Source organism: Arvicola amphibius, chromosome 6, assembly GCF_903992535.2.
Source record: "Arvicola amphibius chromosome 6, mArvAmp1.2, whole genome shotgun sequence".
NCBI classification, from domain to species: Eukaryota; Metazoa; Chordata; class Mammalia; order Rodentia; family Cricetidae; genus Arvicola; species Arvicola amphibius.
Genome location: NC_052052.2, coordinates 137,930,135 through 137,948,819, shown reverse-complemented (window position 1 = coordinate 137,948,819; position 18,685 = coordinate 137,930,135). Strand labels below are relative to the sequence as shown.

General features: G+C 38.4%; 1 protein-coding gene across 1 annotated transcript in view; it reads left to right on the top strand.

Moving 5' to 3' along the window:
* The window catches only part of LOC119817122, a gene marked incomplete at its 5' end in the record, with an annotated part of 282,482 nt that overhangs the window by 125,080 nt on the left and 138,717 nt on the right, over positions 1 to 18,685 (top strand). The window contains one exon of the mRNA XM_038334317.2: positions 18,476 to 18,558. Coding sequence (XP_038190245.2) covers positions 18,476 to 18,558 — 83 coding nt within the window. The remainder of the gene's footprint in view (positions 1 to 18,475; positions 18,559 to 18,685) is intronic.

The window sequence follows — 18,685 nt, the reverse complement described above, 5'->3', positions numbered from 1 at the left end:
TGTAGGTTAATAATAGAAGGTCCCTCACCAGCTCATGTGTTGACTGTTGAGTCCCCAGGAGGTGACACTTTGTGGAGGTGGTAGAAACTTAGGAGCTTGGTCGTAGATGGAGGTAGTACTCAGTTGAAGGTGTGCCTCATGCCTTTGGAGGTGATTCCTGATCTGGTCTTTTCTCTGCTTCCCCTCTAAATGTGGTGAAGACTCTGCTCTCTACATACTCATGTCTTGAATTGTCCTCAACCCCTTTGTGAGTCTTGCTAGTTTATCAACTTTACTGCTTTTAAAGACCCAGTTTTTGTTCTGTTGTTTCTTCCTTTCTCTTGACTCTGTACTCAATGATTTATATTCATATTTTGATCATTTCCTGCCTTCTACTTGCTTTGGATTGTTTGATGTTTTTCCGGTTGGACCTTAGATGCCTAATTTTCTTCCTTCCAGAGTGTTTAATGCTCTAAGATTTCTTCCCAGCATGGCTTCAATTCATCCCATTAATGTGAACTTTTTGATTTTCATTAATACTTTATCTTTAAGCCCCAGGTTGTTTAGACTTGCACTGTTGAGTTGCTAGATGTTCACAATTTTCCTTGTTGCCTTTTGTTTCTGATTGCTAGTTCAGCCTCATTATAATCACGGGACATGTTCTGTATGATTTCCATTCTTCTAAATTTCATGAGGCTTGCTCATGGTCCAGAATGTACTTGTAAACTACCCATGGGCACTTGGTGGAGACTGATATACTTGTGTGTGTGTGGATGTGGGTAGATTCTGTTTATTGGTTGTGTTTGTTAGATCAACTATATCTTTGATGTAGTTTGATCATCATTTAATTTTATCATTTGGGGGAAGGGAGAGTTTAATTCTTTAACTATAATTGATAATTTGTTCCTCTTCAGCCCTATTTGTATTTTGTAGTTGTTGACATTCCACTATTTGTCCATAAATTCTTGATATTTTAACATTTTTTGGGACATTAATAATTTAGCTATTATTTAATATTCTTTACACGTGATAATCTTTTTTGCTTAGAATTTTCTTTTTATCTTACATCAGTATTGTGACTCCTGACTTCTTAATGCTAGTGAGTAAATGATTTCGTCTTTTCATTTTTTAGTTTAATTTTTCATTCAGTAATTATTACATACTAATAATTATTACATAATTAGAGCATTTTTCAAAAGCTTGCATTGCTAATATCTATCTTTCGATTAAAATAGTTAGACCATGCATTTAAGATAATTATTTATATGACAGAATATGTCTGCCATGTTAAAATGTTTTCTTGTTGCTTCTTCAGCTGTTCTTCTTCTCTTCTACCAGCTCCTCTCTACACAGATTATTGAATACGAGCTAGAATCCCACCTTGATTCACTTACAGTTTTAGTATGCATCTCTTTGTACAGTTTTCCCAGTGGTTGCAATAGGGATAGAGATCCAATCATATCTTGTGTAACACTATGCTTAGCAATAGTAGGATGATTGTTGGGCAGTGGTCCCACAAGATTGCACTCCCTAATATATGCAATGTCAACTTAATTTATGAAAATATATTTTATGATGGTTGTTCAATGACAAGATCACCCAATAGGTCATTTACTGTCACCAGCATCTACATGTAGTATACACGTGTGATATCAGTTTTAAATATCTGTGTTTTACCACGTTGAATCAGTTGGGCATGCCTTGCTTCCATTCCAGGCCTTTTATTCTTCATTTCTTTAAAATATCATTTTCTTGAGTAACATGTGGTATTATAAAACTTGTTCTGATCATCAGATATGGTTTCTGAATCCCATAAGAGAAACTCTAGTGCATTCTACATATGCTAATGTCTGAGGCTCTTCCATTTTTCTTTATTCCTTCCAGGTACCTCATGGTTCCTTCACCTCCACCTCCATTCTCTTTATGTTTTAATGTCAAGGGTAGATAGTTTAGTGACATTTTCCCCTTTCATTTTCCATTTATCTGAGTGTTTTTTCTCCATTATCACATAAGATTTAATGGTGGTTGTCATATAAGATTTTTGTGGCTGAGAAAATTGCAGTTAGAATTTGAAAGATACTGAGTTATTGCAATCTTTGTGATTCAATTGGTGCTTCTTGGTGTCCTACTGGGGAATTTCTGAGGATGGCAAAGAGGATGAAGAGCTTCTATAGGTGAGCTACCTGGCCTCATTCTAAGAGCTATCTGTCAGATACTTGCAGTGGGCTCCTTTATGTTGGTGCCACTTGAAAATGTGTGGTCTTCCAGTGAGAGAAATGCCTCGGGGAGCAGGAAAGAAAGTGTCGGTCAGGATTCTGTGCTGTGGGAACACGTTCTGCTCCTCTAGCCAATAGCCATTAAGATATCAGCCCACTTGTGGATGATTTCTGGTACTCTAAAAGCAGTTGTGAATTGTGTGCCTGTTCTCTTGCTTCCGGCTGCTAGACTCTGTTTCTGTTTGTGCAGAGGACTGTTATCTAGGACCGTGATCTGTAAGTTTTTCCCTTAAATAAATAACCCTTTTATAATTCAAAATTCTGAACTGGTGTGGTATTATTTTGTGATTTCCACCTTCAATTCTGGGTCATCCTTGCCCAGGACTCAGAGCAACTTCTCTTGAGTAAAGAAGCAGGCAAGTACCCTTGAAAACTTTCTCTTTGGTCTACAGATTATTTCTAAGAATATTGTTTAACTGATGATTGCCTAGCACTTTTTCTTCTTTTTCTTTTGATTTCTAATTCAAATTTGTTGTGCTCATACAAGTTCATCTATTGGTCACATGAGGTTGAGTGTTGGCAGGTGCTCACGAATCCACCCCGTTGTTATTCAGGCAGATTTCTGTAATGCTAGGTAAACACCTGGTTGAACTGGGGTATCGGTCTACAACTTTATCGATTAATCTTTCTAGTTTTCCAGTGTCACCAGTAATTTAAGGAGGTAAAATAATTCTATTCCAAACTGTTTTGAATGTTCTAATTCCATGGGAAGTATTAATGATGATAACCAGGAAAAGCTCACAGCATGCATTAAAATTTTTGGCTTCTTTTGTTGTATGTAAAATGGAGAGTTTAATATTTTTAAGACTAAAGGGGAGAAAAAAAGGTAATTTTCATCTTCTTATGTATGGCAACATTGGGAAATGTTTGAAGGTTATTCTTTAAAAGAATAACAAAGTATATACATTTCTTTATTATGATAGTATTTTCACAGATAACGTATGTGTGCATGAATATTTTATAATCTTAAGAATGAAAATGACTCAAATATTTGTAATGTGTTGTAGACTTTCTCTGCTGGCCATTAAGTTCATGAGCAACTTGTATTAAATAGATAATATGTGCAAATATCTTTACAAACTGAAATCTATTTTATAGATATATGTTTTTCTTACCTGACTGGCTGCAGATGTTCATAAATGTCACTCAAGTGTGCTTTGTGTGCCCGTCTATGTGGGAAAATGTGAGCTTGTTGATTGAGATAGGCTGAATTTAAGGTGGCTTCATTGTATTCTTTCTTCCAGTTACATTAAAGTATTTTTTGAATATTAAGCCATTAGACCTTTTCACATTAGATACAGACTATCAGTTACTAATCACTTTAGGTGTTAGGGAGACTAACATAGGTTAAACACTCCATCCACCATAACTTTTTAATTTAATTTAATTTTTAACGATTTAGTGTGTGCTTGTGTGTGTGTATGTATGTATGTGTGTTGGTGTGTGTTGCAGGAGGGTATGCCCAGGGTGTGCCCACCCAAGTGTGTGGCTATTAGCAGAGACCAGAAGAGGGCATTAGATCACTCGGAGCTGGAATTACAGTTGGTTGCATACTGGGAACTTGGGTTCTCTGCAAGAGCAGCAATCCCTTAACTGCTGAGCCACCTGTCCCGCTCCAACTCTTAAACCTATTTCCCTCCTGAAAAGATAAGGCAAGAAAGTTGTTTGCATGTTCCTTAACATGTGCTACCTGCTGCCATGCTTATATGGCATCCTTGCAGTTACCATTTATTGGGTCAAATCATGCTACTAGCACAGAGTGCTGCCAACTCTTACTTGTGTTTATAGAAACCCTTATTTATTTGCTGTGCAAATTTTCAGTTAGATGTTTGACGGCAGTTTTGAATCCAGTGAAGGCATTTGTTGACTTGACCAGAACATTTCTAAAATTTGGAGCCACTATTTTTGAAGCCAATAAACACATTAGTACCAGGATTTTGGCCTGTGGCTGGCTGCCATGGTCATTGTAACACGCTGCTAAGAATTTGTAGTTTGTTGTTTATTTCTGGCCTTTAAACTGTTCATTTGTCCTGTGAACTAGATTATGTGCTTCCGACTGTCAGTTAGCTGAATGCATTTCAAGTCAATTTACTAAAATAGTCACTGTTAAGCGGTATATTTGGGCAGAGTTGACACCTTTGACATTTTCTAAAATGGCAAAAATGGCTGTATTTAAGGCTATGATTTATGAATGTTGTGTGCCTCCAGAACCTCCATCTCATTCTGGATTTTAGCCTCACCGCCAAAACTCCTTTCACGAACTGCTGGAGGGGCAACTAATTAGTGCTGCAGGATCACACAGTTCGTGACAGATGGACAGACAGACATTTATACAAACCCCAAATCTTAGTATTGATGCAAAAACAGTGACCTTATTGCATCTTACGATAGCCTCATCTCACAAGAGTAGAACTGGGGAGGGGGCACAGAGGACACAGAATGAGTGGGGAAGAAGAAATAGGATTGATGGGGCAGATTTGCCTTTAGGAAACAAGCATGCGTCCCTTGGCATAAATACAAGACTCAAGTTGCTATGATTAAAAAAGTATTTTGAGCCTTCAGTTGTCTTCTAGATTGCTGGCCTCTATTAAAAACTTCTTGAAATAATAGATAGGTTTAATTCCTCAAGCTAAAGAAAAATTATGTCATCTTAAAGATTTCCCTTATTTATTATATAGATGGGACCTGACTGTGGCAGGGAACGGTGGCAGACCTCATGTACTGCAAGTTTTAAATGTACCAGGCTAAGGTTTACTTAATTGGAACCTCCAGGCAATAAAGGAGCCCTTTTTAAAATTCTGTGATTCTTAATATGCTAAATAATGCAAAGCCTCCCTCTTGAAGCATGGGACACACATCTGGCAGCTTCACATTTAAATTACAGGGGGAAAAACGCCTCACTTCAGCTATAATTTTCTCTAAGAAAAGAATAGGAAATGTACTACAACCGAATTTAATTTCTGCTTAGATCTCCATCTTGTCTAATCGCAGGCATTTTTCCCTTTGTATTTATATTTTACACACAGTTTCTGTACGTTTTATTAATCTTTAATTTGAGATGCTTCTCAGCGTTAGAGAGCTTGAGAAACCGTGGTGGGCTTTACTTAGTGAATTGCTTTGAAAAATCTGTCGGATTTCAAGCAATAAAAACAATAGGGTAGAAAATAAAGGGGAAATGGAATTTCTGAGACCCATAAAAATGTTTCTGACAAGAAGCGAGCATTTTTCAGTGGGCTTCCCTCTCAAGGTTTCTTTTTATATATTTATTTATTTTCTCCGGTATTAATGTTTTCTCTGCTTTGTCATTCGCTGGCTGTTTTTCATGCAAAAGTTATTATGAGCTGCATTCTTTCTTTGTATTTCTCCAAAGGACAGTGTCAGATCCTTGATTAATTTTGCAAAGGTCATTTGGAAAAACCATTAAAAAACATGCCAAGTAAAAAGATTAGCATACAGGGAGAAAATGCACTTTCATAAACATATGCATTTATATACAGAGAGGGTACTGTGATATTATACAATTTTGACAAGTGTTTTCCTTGTGTTCCTCATGTATTATTAAAAATATGACTGTTCCATTTATTTTGTCTGGGTGACACCAGCTGACATACTCTAAAGGCATCTGCGGGTTAATGTTACTTGTAAACATTTTATCTTTTTTTTTTCTCAACCTAAGAGGGTGTGATCATTAAGTTGAATGCTGTTCCATAAAAGAAAGGGGACTTTCAAAATAATTAACCTAAATTTGTATTATTAACACATAAAATGGACCATAGGTAGCTCAGACAAGGACATGTATTCATTTCAATCTTTTAATTAAGATATTAAACAATTTTTCCATTTCTGGTTTTAATTATCATCCGGTAGCTGGAACTGTACTAGGTCTTCTAATAAAATTCACCATCGAACTAGAGAGAAAAACTGAAGGTGCTGCGCGGGGGTTGGGGGGGAGGAGCGTGTGCTAGGATCAAGAAACGTGACTCTTGCCAGCAGAGGCATTGTGTCTGAGTCCTCGCAGGTGATCTGTATCCCTCTAAGCAGACCCGGCATTCCAGCTCTGAAACACCAACGTGCCATTACAGGAGTGGTGCTCCCCTGAGCTGAGTCACAGAGCTCGTCTTTGGGAGCAGCCGGCAAAACTGGGGGCCTACAGATCAGAGCTGGTAGTGGGGAGGTGCCGATATGAACGCCTTCCCTGCCTGGGGAGGAGAGTTGAACAGGACACAGTCAGACTCAGATTAATTTAGACTTCAGTGTTGCTGACCCGCCGCTTCCTGCAGCTATCGTGGACCTGAAGAAAACAGCAGTAATACCAAGCGGTAACAGGGGGAAGTCAAGTACAGCGGAAGTTATGCTAATAAATCATTGGGAATTGAATAGCCATTTCAAGGCAAGGCACCCAAAGTTTTCATGTTATGAATAAACGCCTCCTCCTGGTAAGATTTTACCTCCTGGTAACAATCATCCCTAGATTGTTTTAAACACGCCTATAGACCAGTGGTTCTCAACCTTCTTAATGTGGCAACCCTTTAATACAGTTCCTCATGTCGTGATGACCCCCAACCATAACATTTTTGCTATTTACCCGAGGTCTGACAAAAAAAAAAAAAAAAAAAAAAAAAAAAAAAAAAAAAAACAACTGAAGCCATAGTTTCCTCCTGTATCCCGGGTTATTTAATTATCCCCTTCTTTGCAGGTAGAACAAAATTTCATTCCTAAGATACCCGCGGAGCCTTATCAGAGGTCTGATTAGGGAGTGTGCTGTGGAAAGAAGCAGTCTTGGAATTATAGGCAACGGCATGGATGAGCAATTGCACGTACATACAGAGAACCATCCATGCTCACTGCCACTCTATGCACAATTCCTAGGACCTGGAAGTAGCCTAGAAGTTCATCTAGCCAAGAATGTCAAATAAAAACGTGGCGCTGTTGCAACAATGGGATATTATTAGCTGTCTGAGCAAAGCAAATCTATGAAATTTGCACGTAAATTGATGAAGCTGGAAACCACAATTCTGTGTGTGGTAACCCACAGTGTAAGGCAAAGCATGTGTGTTTTCTCTGTTTGTGAACATTATATTTGAATTTTGTGTTATGTGTATTTCTCCGGGAATACCTAAAAAGGACAGTAGTTAAGTAAAAGGCATAGTTGGAGGTTTACAGGGCTAAGGGGGTTAGTAGAACAGGCAGAGCTAAATTGTGGTGGGAGATGGGAGATCAGGGAAGAGGGTAGAATATGGAGAGGGGTAACTAACTGGGCAGACCATTTGAAAATGCTCTGTGGAAACCTCCCACTCTAGAGTGTGGAGGCCCAAAAATGTGAGCCTATTTCTACCTTGCCTAAAGGTCAGAGAGTTTGAGGTTGCTCAAAATTTTTGACAGCAGCCAGAGCTACACATCCTGACCCAGGATGTGGTTACTTTTTTTTTTTTTTTTAACATTAAGAGGGCCCATACAGGTAGATGTACTCCACCCTGACAAATGGTGCTCCTTCTTTAGAAATAGGAGGTTTGACCTTGGGAGTGGCTGCTTTCAGGACACTTGGTCTAGGGTGGGTTCGCCACCTAATAAACAGAATGCTAAGGAATAGATTAATGGCTTGATGGATCAACGTGTTGAAGCAATTAACTGTTTGGAGTTGTCCTTTGTAGCAAGTTACAGAAGTCTTTTGTTGTCTTTTCTGGCCATTATGCATTGGGGTATAAAAGTGTATGGAAAATTACACTCAGGCAATTTCAGTGAAATCCACGGAAAGTCCCTCCCTCCTGATATCATCCTATGCTTCTGTTTTATTATTTTCACTTGCATCTTCATACTTGGTACTATTTCTTATCCCTATGCCCCCACTCTGGTAACTGGTATTTTTGTCTAAGCTGATCTCCAACAAATGGCAGCCCAATGTGGTGCAGTCACTGTCATTAGACACATTAATATCAGTCACTAACAAAGCCCTGCTGGGACCTGTGGGGTGTCTAACCAGGTATTGTGACATCATAGGACTTGTACCCCAGTGTTTAATCCAGACCCTTCTATATGTTACAGTTGTGTAGCTTGGTCCTCTTGTGGGAGCAAGGGCTGTCTCCAACTCCTTTTCTGGCATTTGGGACCCTATTGCTCATACTGGGTCACCTTGCCCTACCTTAATACATGAGGAAGTTCTCAGCCCTACTGCAACTTGATATGTTGTGTTTTGTTGAAATCCATGGGAAACCTGTGCTTTCCTGAACAGAAACTGAGGAGGTGTGGATTTGGGGGGTGGGGACAGAGGAGTGTCTGAGGAAGACTTGGAAAAGAGGAGGGAGGAGAAACTGTGGCTGGGGGAGGGTATAAAATAAACAAATGAATGAACGAATGAATAGAACTGCAAAAGGAAAAATTGTTGCTACTTCATAACTATAATTTTGCTACTATTATAAATAATAATATAAATATGTGCTATGTAGGATCTCTGATATGTGACCCCTGTGAAAGGGTCATTGCCCCCTCAAAGGTGTCACAACCCACAGGTTGAGAACCATCGTTGTAGATCATTAGCACCCAAGTTTTCCTTTGAGATACATTATAGCCAAATTAGGCAGTGCTGAGTAACCTCATGGATTTTTCACAGACAACAACAATAAACTATAAATTGAAGGCTGAAAAAAAGTTTAAACATGGAAGAAAGTAAATGAGCCGCTTGCTATAAAACATAATAAAGCCTTTTATGAAGAGTCCTTAAAGCCTTCACAGAGTCCAGAATCTTGTGCACTATCTCTAAAGAGAACTGTAGTTAACAGACATGCTAAGAAACAGGAAATTATAGACTGTGCTTATGAGGAAGGAAAATGTAATGAAGATAACTCCAATATGGTTCTGTTATTAAATCTGTTAGAGAATATTTTTTAAGAAGTCAATATAAAAATATTTAAAATTAAGGAAAAAGCAAAGGGAAATTTTGTCTTTATAAATGAATAATTGAGGTATTTTATCATAGAAAGGAAGTCATCAAAAACAAAAAATTAACAACAAACAGCCAGATAACCAAACACAAAACTGAAAATCTAAGGCTTCAATAAGAAATTTATTAGATAAGTTTAACAGTCCATCAGAATGGCAAAAAGAAGAGATTGTGAACTTGGAGCCAGAACAATAGAGATCAACCAGTCTATAATGTAGAAAAGAGAGAGTGGGAAAAAAAGCTAGAGACTGGGAGAACCCTTCAGGTGACAATGCACAGCTGTACCTGTGTATGGTAGAGACATAGGAAAAGAACACTACAATGGAAGAAAAATGTGCTTTAATCGTAGATGAATTGTACTCTGTGTTATTTTAGAAACTGGGGGAGATGGGGTTGGATCTAGGAGGAATTGGGTGAAGGGGTGAGGAAGGGAAGATAATAAAAGACAGTATATAAAGTTATCAAAGAATTGATAATAAAAAAACTATTTTTAAAAATAGTTATTAAAAATTCCTATATTCGAAAAAAATCAATTCACAACATTGAACATCCTCAGTTAAACTGAAAGCCAGAAGTGCAAAATGGAGTCATTTATAGATAGCATCATGGCTGCCATGCCGGACATCTAGGATGAAGTGAAAATCCTGGCAGTAAGTAGAAGGAAAAACCCACACATTCTAGAAAGGAAACAGCGCTATCAACAAAATGAAGGACATAAAGTCACAGAACTTGGGGTAGAATGCATAAAAGCTGTTCAAGTCCACATCAGAATAAATCCCAGTCACAACCATAGCCATGGAGTCATGGTCAGTTGTTAGGTGCTGGGAGATGGAGAGACAGCTTTCCCTAAGAGTCTAAATCCTCCTTACCATGCTCTAGTGAAAACCCAAACTCCCAAGAATATTGGGCAATACAAGTTGAAGGGTTAATTAAAGTTGGGACAAATCTGGGTAGGCTGAGAATGTGGATGGGCTAAATAAAATCAGTTCAAAATGGAATAGCTTCATCTCCCCCCTACACAGTTCAGGGAACTCTGGAAGAGGAGGCAGAAAGATCTATACGTGCCAGAGAGTGATGTGGGATGTCCTTCTGTATATGTGTTGCTTTTATTGGTTGATGAATAAAGCTGTTTTCGCCAATGCCTTAGCAGAGTAAAGTCAGGAAGAAAATACAAACAGAGATTTAGAAAGAGAGTAGGCAGAGTCAAGCAGATGCCAGCCAGCCACTGAGGAAAGACATGTAGAAAATGAGGTAATGCCATGGCCACATAGCAATACATAGACCAATAGAAATGTGTTGATTTAAAAAGTAAGAGGTAGCTAGAAATGTGCCTGAGTCATTGGCCAAACAATGTTGTAATTAATATAGATTCTATGTGATTATTCAGGTCTGTTCAGCCAGGAAATAAAAGTTCAGTCTCTGTTTACAAGAGGGGACTGAGGACAGGAAGGAAAGAATTCTTCCAGACATTAAAAGAACTGACATATGTGTATATGAACACACAGAGACTGTAGAAGCTTGAAGAAGACTTTTACTCAGACAGGGTCCCAGTGCTGAGTGGGGAAAATGGACACAAGCCCCCATCTCTAATGCAGAAGCTATCTCCAGCTGATTTTACTTGCAAAATAAAAATTAGTTTTCCCCAATGGAATATTCATTATCATCACTTATTCCCTGGTGATGCTTAAGCATGTATGGGCAGCCAATTTATGGCAGTTCTCCAATCGTTCCTATCCTGGGCAGTCCTAGAAATGCATGTTATTATCATACCCCAAATTTCAGTCTTCCTTTATGCTGAATAGCCAGTGTTTTTTGGGCTTTCGTCTTTACCTTATCCCATATACTCCTCCAAGCAGTGTTATCTTCAAATATCTGCTGTAGTTCATTATAACATGGTCAAAGAATCTCAAGCATCGTTGCCACATCCTGTAGTTTACATCCTTCTGTAGATGGAGATGTTTCTTTTTTTTTTTTTTTTTTTTTTGGTTTTTCGAGACAGGGTTTCTCTGTAGCTTTGGAGCCTGTCCTGGAACTAGCTCTTGTAGACCAGGCTGGTCTCGAACTCACAGAGATCCGCCTGCCTCTGCCTCCCGAGTGCTGGGATTAAAGGCGTGTGCCACCACTGCCCGGCTTGGAGATGTTTCTTAATGCCATCGTTGTGCAGCCTATCTTTTTGTATGGAATGTTACTGAATATATAAATCACATTTTTGGTTTTTTTTTTTTTGAGACAGGATTTCTCTGTGTAACAGCCCTGGCTTTCCTGGAACTCACTTTGTAGACCAGCCTGGCCTCAGAATCATGGAGATCCACCTGCCTCTGCCTCCTAAGTGCTGGGATCAAAGGTGTGCGCCACCACTGCCTGGCTATAAATCACATTTAAGCGCAGGCCCAGTGCCCAGCAGTAGATGTTCAACACAAAATGAACTTGAAGGTATTTTCATAAACTCTTTGTCTTATATCACTTTATTTGGGTCTCTCTCTCTCTCTCTCTCTCTCTCTCTCTCTGTGTGTGTGTGTATTTGTGTGTGTATTTTACTGTTTTTCTTATATATCATGGTTTCCAATTTTGTTTTTATGGTTTTGCATGTGTGTGAGTCTTTTTGTTTTCTGTTTTCTATTATTTTATTCTGATTTGTTTTCTTTTTGTGTGTTTATTTGTTCACAAAACAATAAGAGAAAGAAGTTGTGGATATGGGTGGCTGGAGAGGAGGGGAGAATCTGGGAAGAGTTGAAGATGGGGAAACTGATCAGAATATATTTTCTGAATCACTTGTTTTTAATAAAAATGTATAGATATATTAATATCTAATATTTGGAGCCCATAGATAGATTTTAAGCTATAGACAAAAAGGACAAGTTATTAAGATAATCCTCAATATGTAACAGATGGCAGAGATTAAAGACTCATAGAATAAACAAACAAACAAACAAATAAATAAATAAATGTAAAACTGACCAAAAGTAAAGAAAAGGAAGTATTATTTGAAGTAAATGTTCATAAATAGCTGTTAAAAATATAACATGGGATAAATATTTTGTAAGATTTGAAGGCTTTTTCAATTAAGTGAACATTTGTCAAATAGCGTAGACAATGTAACTCTTATATTTACAAAATGTTATAAAAAATTTTGTTCATGAGAAGATGTGGGTGCATATTGTCAAAGTAGCTATGTTCACAACAGGCATGACTTTGGAAGAGTCAAGAATTCATTAGTAGGGCCGGGCGGTGGTGGCGCACGCCTTTAATCCCAGCACTTGGGAGGCAGAGGCATGTGGATCTCTGAGTTCGAGGCCAGCCTGGTCTACAAGAGCTAGTTCCAGGACAGGCTCTAGAAACTACAGGGAAACCCTGTCTCGAAAAACAAAAACAAAAATAAATAAAATAAAATAAAGAATTCATTAGTAGATGAACTAACAATACACACATTGCTCTTTATCCATGGCGGGGAATGCTACACAATCAGAAAGAATGGTGGACATCTCATACAAGCAACATCCCTAGTGGAAGGAGCCCAAGCTAGGAACAAAGACAACATCATTTCATAGCCTTGTGACTGATTCCTAGCTTAAAGTGATAGAAACCAGATCAGTCTCTGTTACAAGTGTGTATGTGTGTGTGTGTGTGTGTGTGTGTGTATGTGTGTGTGTGTGCATGTGCGCAAAGGATCCAAGAGCATTTTTAATTGTGATAAGAGAAGCTTTATGTTTGACTTGTGGGGTGCTGTATAGGGACTTGGATTTGTCAAACCCTCTGAACTATGCATATAAAGTATGTACAGTTTACGATATTTAAGTCATAAGCCAATAATTTGAATTTCAAAGTACTAATTGGATTCAAGTGTTCTGAAGTTAGCCAGGCAAAAAGCATGGCATACAGACATAAAGTTGCCGGTGATCCTCATGCAAATGGTTCAAGTTGTAAGGAAAGAGGTTAAGCTGGTCCTTTCCTTTCACCCTAAACACACTACACAGGGCTGGAGTGCAGAGCTGTGCACATATGTGGAGAACGTTAGTGGAAATAATAGCATCCACCTCCGATCTTAAAGTATCCATTCAGGTTTCATCAACACTAACAATGATGAGAGGACTTTTCAACAGAGTTAGGGACCTTGCCCTGCCCACAGTTTGCTTGAAGCTGGCGCAGACAGTTGAGGATGGACCACAGCACTAGGATTCAGTGTTCTTTATTTCTGGCTCTTTTCTCTTTTCTGTATTGTGAAGTAATCATTATTGATGCCTTGGTGGGCTTGTGTGTGCAGGGATGTGGAGGAGAGACCCATTGTGTATGCTGGTGGTGTGGTTCCGAAGGGGCTGGCTGTTCCCAGACTGACTTTTTTTTTGTTTTGGGTGGGACACTTCTCTGTTCCTTATCTCCTTGGGACATTCCTTTCCATATCCTTTATATTCCCGGGGCTTTGACCTCTTTGACCGCTCCTTTTCTAGAACCAGGCACCCACCAGTTCACAGCTGTTTGTTTTTGTCTATGACTCTACATGGTGAAAGAAAATACCAGAGTTGAATTGAGACGCAGCAGAACACAGACCTTAATCAGCAAAGTCCAAAAATGAAGTGAAATCAGTTCAATCCAAGCAGTAATACAAAGAATCAGAATAAATGAAGTAAAAAAAAAAAAGCAAGCTAAATAAAAAAGAAATAAATTATGTTTTATAACATTGGACAATTCCTCTAGTATAATACATTGTAGAAAGGAGTTAATGAGAAAATTCTGATTATACAAATTGTACGGTACATGCATGAGAGAATGATAAACACAAGTGCATACCTCTGGATTAATCAAGACATAACAACAAATAGAATAAAAATAAATCTGAAGAGGCAATGCCAGCATCCAGAAACCTAACATTTAATATTTTTAAAGGACTAAATATTTTAAGAAATGCCTTTTAAAGATAAAATGTATAATTACTTGCAAATGTGCAATATAACCTATTCAGGAAATAATAGATATGTTACACCTAAAACCTGACAAGGATTTTAGGGATAAATAAAAGTTCAGTGATCGAGGTCACCTTCCCTGGTTATAACACAAATTAGTAAGTCAGAAATGGTCTACTTGTGTCAAAGATTTGGGGGAAAAGATTTTATTATATAGTGCTTGCACACACACATACACACACATTCATATAGTATCTGTATGGCGTGCATGGAGGTATGCATCTTGGCATGTATGTAGCTATATTTCTGTGTGCATGTGCTCAGGAGTGCTTGTGCATGTGGAGGCCCAATGTTAACTTTGGGACACTTTCTTGGTTGTTTTCCATCTTATTCTTACAGGCGGAGTCTCTCAATTGAAACAAAATCTCTGATGCAGCTCCTCTGCATGGTCAGTTTGCCCCCAAACAGTCCCTTTTCTCTGCGGAGATTACAGGTAGACAAACAAGCCCTTCTGCCATTTGCATAGATTCTGGGCACCTGAAATTCAGTATTCCCACGTGTGTGGCAACTGCTTTGTCCACTTAACCTTCTCTCAGGCCCCAAGACATACTTTGACAAATCAACCTACTGATGGGTATTGTAGTAGCAACCTATAATTCCAACATCTGACACCCTCTTAGGCAGGATGTTAAGGCATGAGTGGGGATCGTGGACTACATAGTGAGACTCTGTTAAAATTTCAAGAAAAGCTGCTTGACATCATCTACTAATATGTAAGACAGGCACTATCTTTGTGTCAACTGGTCCATCAAATAAACACTGCCAAAATGGCTATTGTCTGGATCTTTCAATAAAAAAAGACAAATAAGTAAGGAATAAATAAGTGAATGATCACTGGAAGTGAATTCTCCAATAAGCTACTCTTCCGGGGTGCTATACTAAATAAAAAAATACATTGGAGATTCAGTTTTTGATTTAAGAGGATTCGATCAGATATTGTTGAGTGAGAAGGACTATGAGAGGACGCATCCAATATTGTTGTCCTTTATGTTGAAGAAAAGTACCTTTATTAATGCATATGTGCATCGCTTCATATACATGCCTGTGGTATGAAACACAAGTCGGCAAAAACCATGACTTACATGAATAGGCAGAGTTAGGAAAACCTTTGCTAAATAAAGCTTGACTATGATATGATGGAGACCCAGGAAAAAAGAGGTTGACGTAGGGAAAAGATAGATTCATGTATTGGAAAGATAGTTAATTTCCTCATTGAATTAAAAATAAAAGTTTATGTAAAAATATATACCATGATTATGTTTAAGCTGAAATTATCTGTCTGTTGTCTCTGTATTATCTATCATCTATATGTCTATCTATGCATTTTATCTATCATCTATCTATCTATCATCTATCATTTATTATAGGAAAGGGAATTACTTTGTGTGAGAACCAAGAAAAATGATAGAATTTTAGGATTCTATCTTTTGATAAGTTACTTCCTTTACATGCACATTTTTATATATTTTCTAAAATATTCCTTTTATTTTTTATGGTATTTAGGGTATGTATGTATGTATGTATGTATGTATGTATGTGGTGCATGTATGTATACATACATATATACAGGTGTCCATGGAGGCCAGAAAAGGGTATTGGGCCACCTAGTGATTGTGAGCTTCTTGATAGAGGTGCTGAAAGCTAAACTGCCATCCTCTGGAAGAGCAGAGGACCTTAACCAGTGAACTACCTCTTCAGCTCCAATATTACATTTCAACTTAAAGAACTCAAAATTGTTCCAGGTAGGCAGAATTTCCACGGCTTTGTCCAAAAGATGTCCTGTATCTGTACTTTACAACTTAAATTCGAAGAGAGGTTCTCAGGCTGAACCTAACCTAAAAAGAAGTAGAAAGCTATCTTAGACTGTTGATAGCAAAGCAGTCAGAGATTCAAAGCAAGAAAAGAACATGACTTAAGTCTTCATTGATGGATCAGGGGTTAGGACCACCTGCTGCTCTTTCAGAGGTCTAGGGTTTGGTTACTAGCACCTATGCTAGGTGTTCAAAACCACCTGTATCTCCATTTCTACAGGATCAGATGCCCTCTTCTGGCCTCAGTTGGTATTTTCATTTATGTACATGGACAGACACACACACACACAAATGAGATAAAACTTGGGGGGGAAAGATGTATCTTGATGCTATTGACTTAAAACTAGAGGGAAGCACCTGAAATGTGTGAGTCATGGTGGATTCTGTTCACACCAGCAAACCTACAAGGGGTCCTTATAGAACCATAGCCCTTGCTGCTGCATTGATCTTAGCCTTGTGAGGCTTTCAGGGGTAAAACTACAGAGTCGGGCTGTGCCCAGACATCCAAGCCACACACACACAAAATGTGATTTAATATATGGGTGTCATTTTAAGCCACAAATTTGCAGTAATTTGTTCCAGCAGCAAAAACAACATGTCCAGTATTTTAAAAAGTTATATGTAAGTAGAAAACACAATGTGGGTTCTTGAGTGAGCTACAACAGAGGGATTAAATATGTGGGCTTTGAGGTTAAATAGAACTGAGATCAAATTTTAGAGTTTTGACTAATTTGCTTTTGATTCAAAGGAAAATGTTTGAGCTAAATCTCAATTTCTGAATCTGTCAGATTTATCAAATCTGTAGAAATGTATAATAATAATAGTTTAAAAGTTTGGTGTGTGTGTGTGTGTGTGTGTGTGTGTGTGGTGTGTGTGTCTGCGTGTCTGTGTGTCTGTGTGTACGAGCAATAGTAACCAACACAATTCAAATGGGGTTCTTAAAACACTAAAAAAAAAAAAAACCAAAAAAGCAAAATGTCTTCTATTAAATGTTTCCTGTGCAAACTATATGGTGAGAATGCAAGTCATAAATTTTAGAATAGTAATACCTAAAACTAATAAACATGTTGTTTCCCACATTTTTCTCTTCTCTTCACTCTGTAACTTGATTTTGACCATATTAACTTTGCTGCTAAGAAACTTGTTTTGAGAATTCCAGTAAAGAAACTTGTCCAAGGGTTTATGTGATCTTATCTCAGTCTCTGGAATGTCAGTATCTAGAAAAGGTACCTAGCAAATCTCTCTTTTCCTGGGTCTATATATAGCTGGGCAAAATCTACCAGGGTGGGGTCAAAAATGTAGTGAAACCATCTTCCCCTATAATGAACCAAGAACAGGCACATGAGCCTGGTTGGATTGCCCCTGAAGGATAAAAGGTTCCCAAAGTATGTAGTCATGTCCTAGGAATTTGACACTATTGATTCCATATTTTAAAACACTGGCGAGAGCAACCCCAAATTGCAGGTGATGGCAGAATTCAACTCTTGTAGGTAAAGGGTAGGGTGAGAATCAAGGCTTGAGTCTTAATACCTGTCTCCTTGTGGATGACACTATTACTTACTTATTGAACTATCAACCTCCACAAAGCTATTGCTCTTCCAAGGTACTCCAAGCTCTAGAAGCTTCTAGAGTAGGATATTTGTTATAAGATCCTCATTGGCACAGGGGTTTGCTGAAGTAGACGGCAAGAATGACAGAACACTGTAGTTAACACCTGCTTTGGGGATAGTTTTGCTATTTATTGATAATTATTTGTTTTTAGCTTAAAAAAGATCTGCTGGGAAAGCACCTGAAGGCAATCATTGCTAGACACTATTAGCAAAACAAAGATAAACTAAACACATTGTTTATAATGGCTTTGTGGTGTAGAACAGTGTTCTTGACTGGCCACACTTTGTCCCTCGGGAGGTGTTTTGGCAATATCTAGGGATGCTCTTGGTTGTCATAGTGGAAGGGGATGGGATAAGAACATAAAGGACATTTCTAGAATCCAGTGAGTAGAAGCCAGGGATGTCACTAGCAAAGCTTAAGACAGCCCCCCTGTAAAGCCTTATCCAGTCCAATATTATTGAGGCTCAGAACTCATCGCACTGAGTGAGTTATTTTAGGATGTGAGAAAAGTGGATTAGGGAAGATGCACCGAGTGCAGCATTTCCACGTAGACCATCGAGAAGAGGGTAGAGGAGATGATTTAGAAATGCGATCCCAGAGATGAACCTGAGGATGGAGAATCCTCCCCTGACAAAGGTAGGGAAGCAGCTCAGAGACACCTGTACTAGTAAGGTAAACACACATTGTGTGACTTATGAGTCAGCCCTACTTTAAGTTCATACAGCAACTGACTTGAAGCCAGGGACATGGATCCGCATGGCGCCTCCTTTGAAAGGTCTTTTTTAGCTCCAACTTGTCAGGCTTTATATAAGCTCTTGTATACCGGTGGTGTGAGATTACATGGCCTCTGAAGTGAAAATCTCTATAATATATTTTTCCCACTTTTTTTGTTTTTAACTTTAGGGGACATTTCTAATAAAACTGATCCCTGCCCTAGGGACTGCGATCTCAGCCTCTTCAAGGAAACCCATGACTTACATGCTAAGGTAAGAAGACGTGTGCTTGCAGAGACCATGAAAACAGCAACCACTGGTTATTAGCTCTGATTCCTTAAAATGTATTTCCAGGTCGAAAGTAATTTGTTTCTTCAAAGCAGGTTTTGAAGTGCAGGGC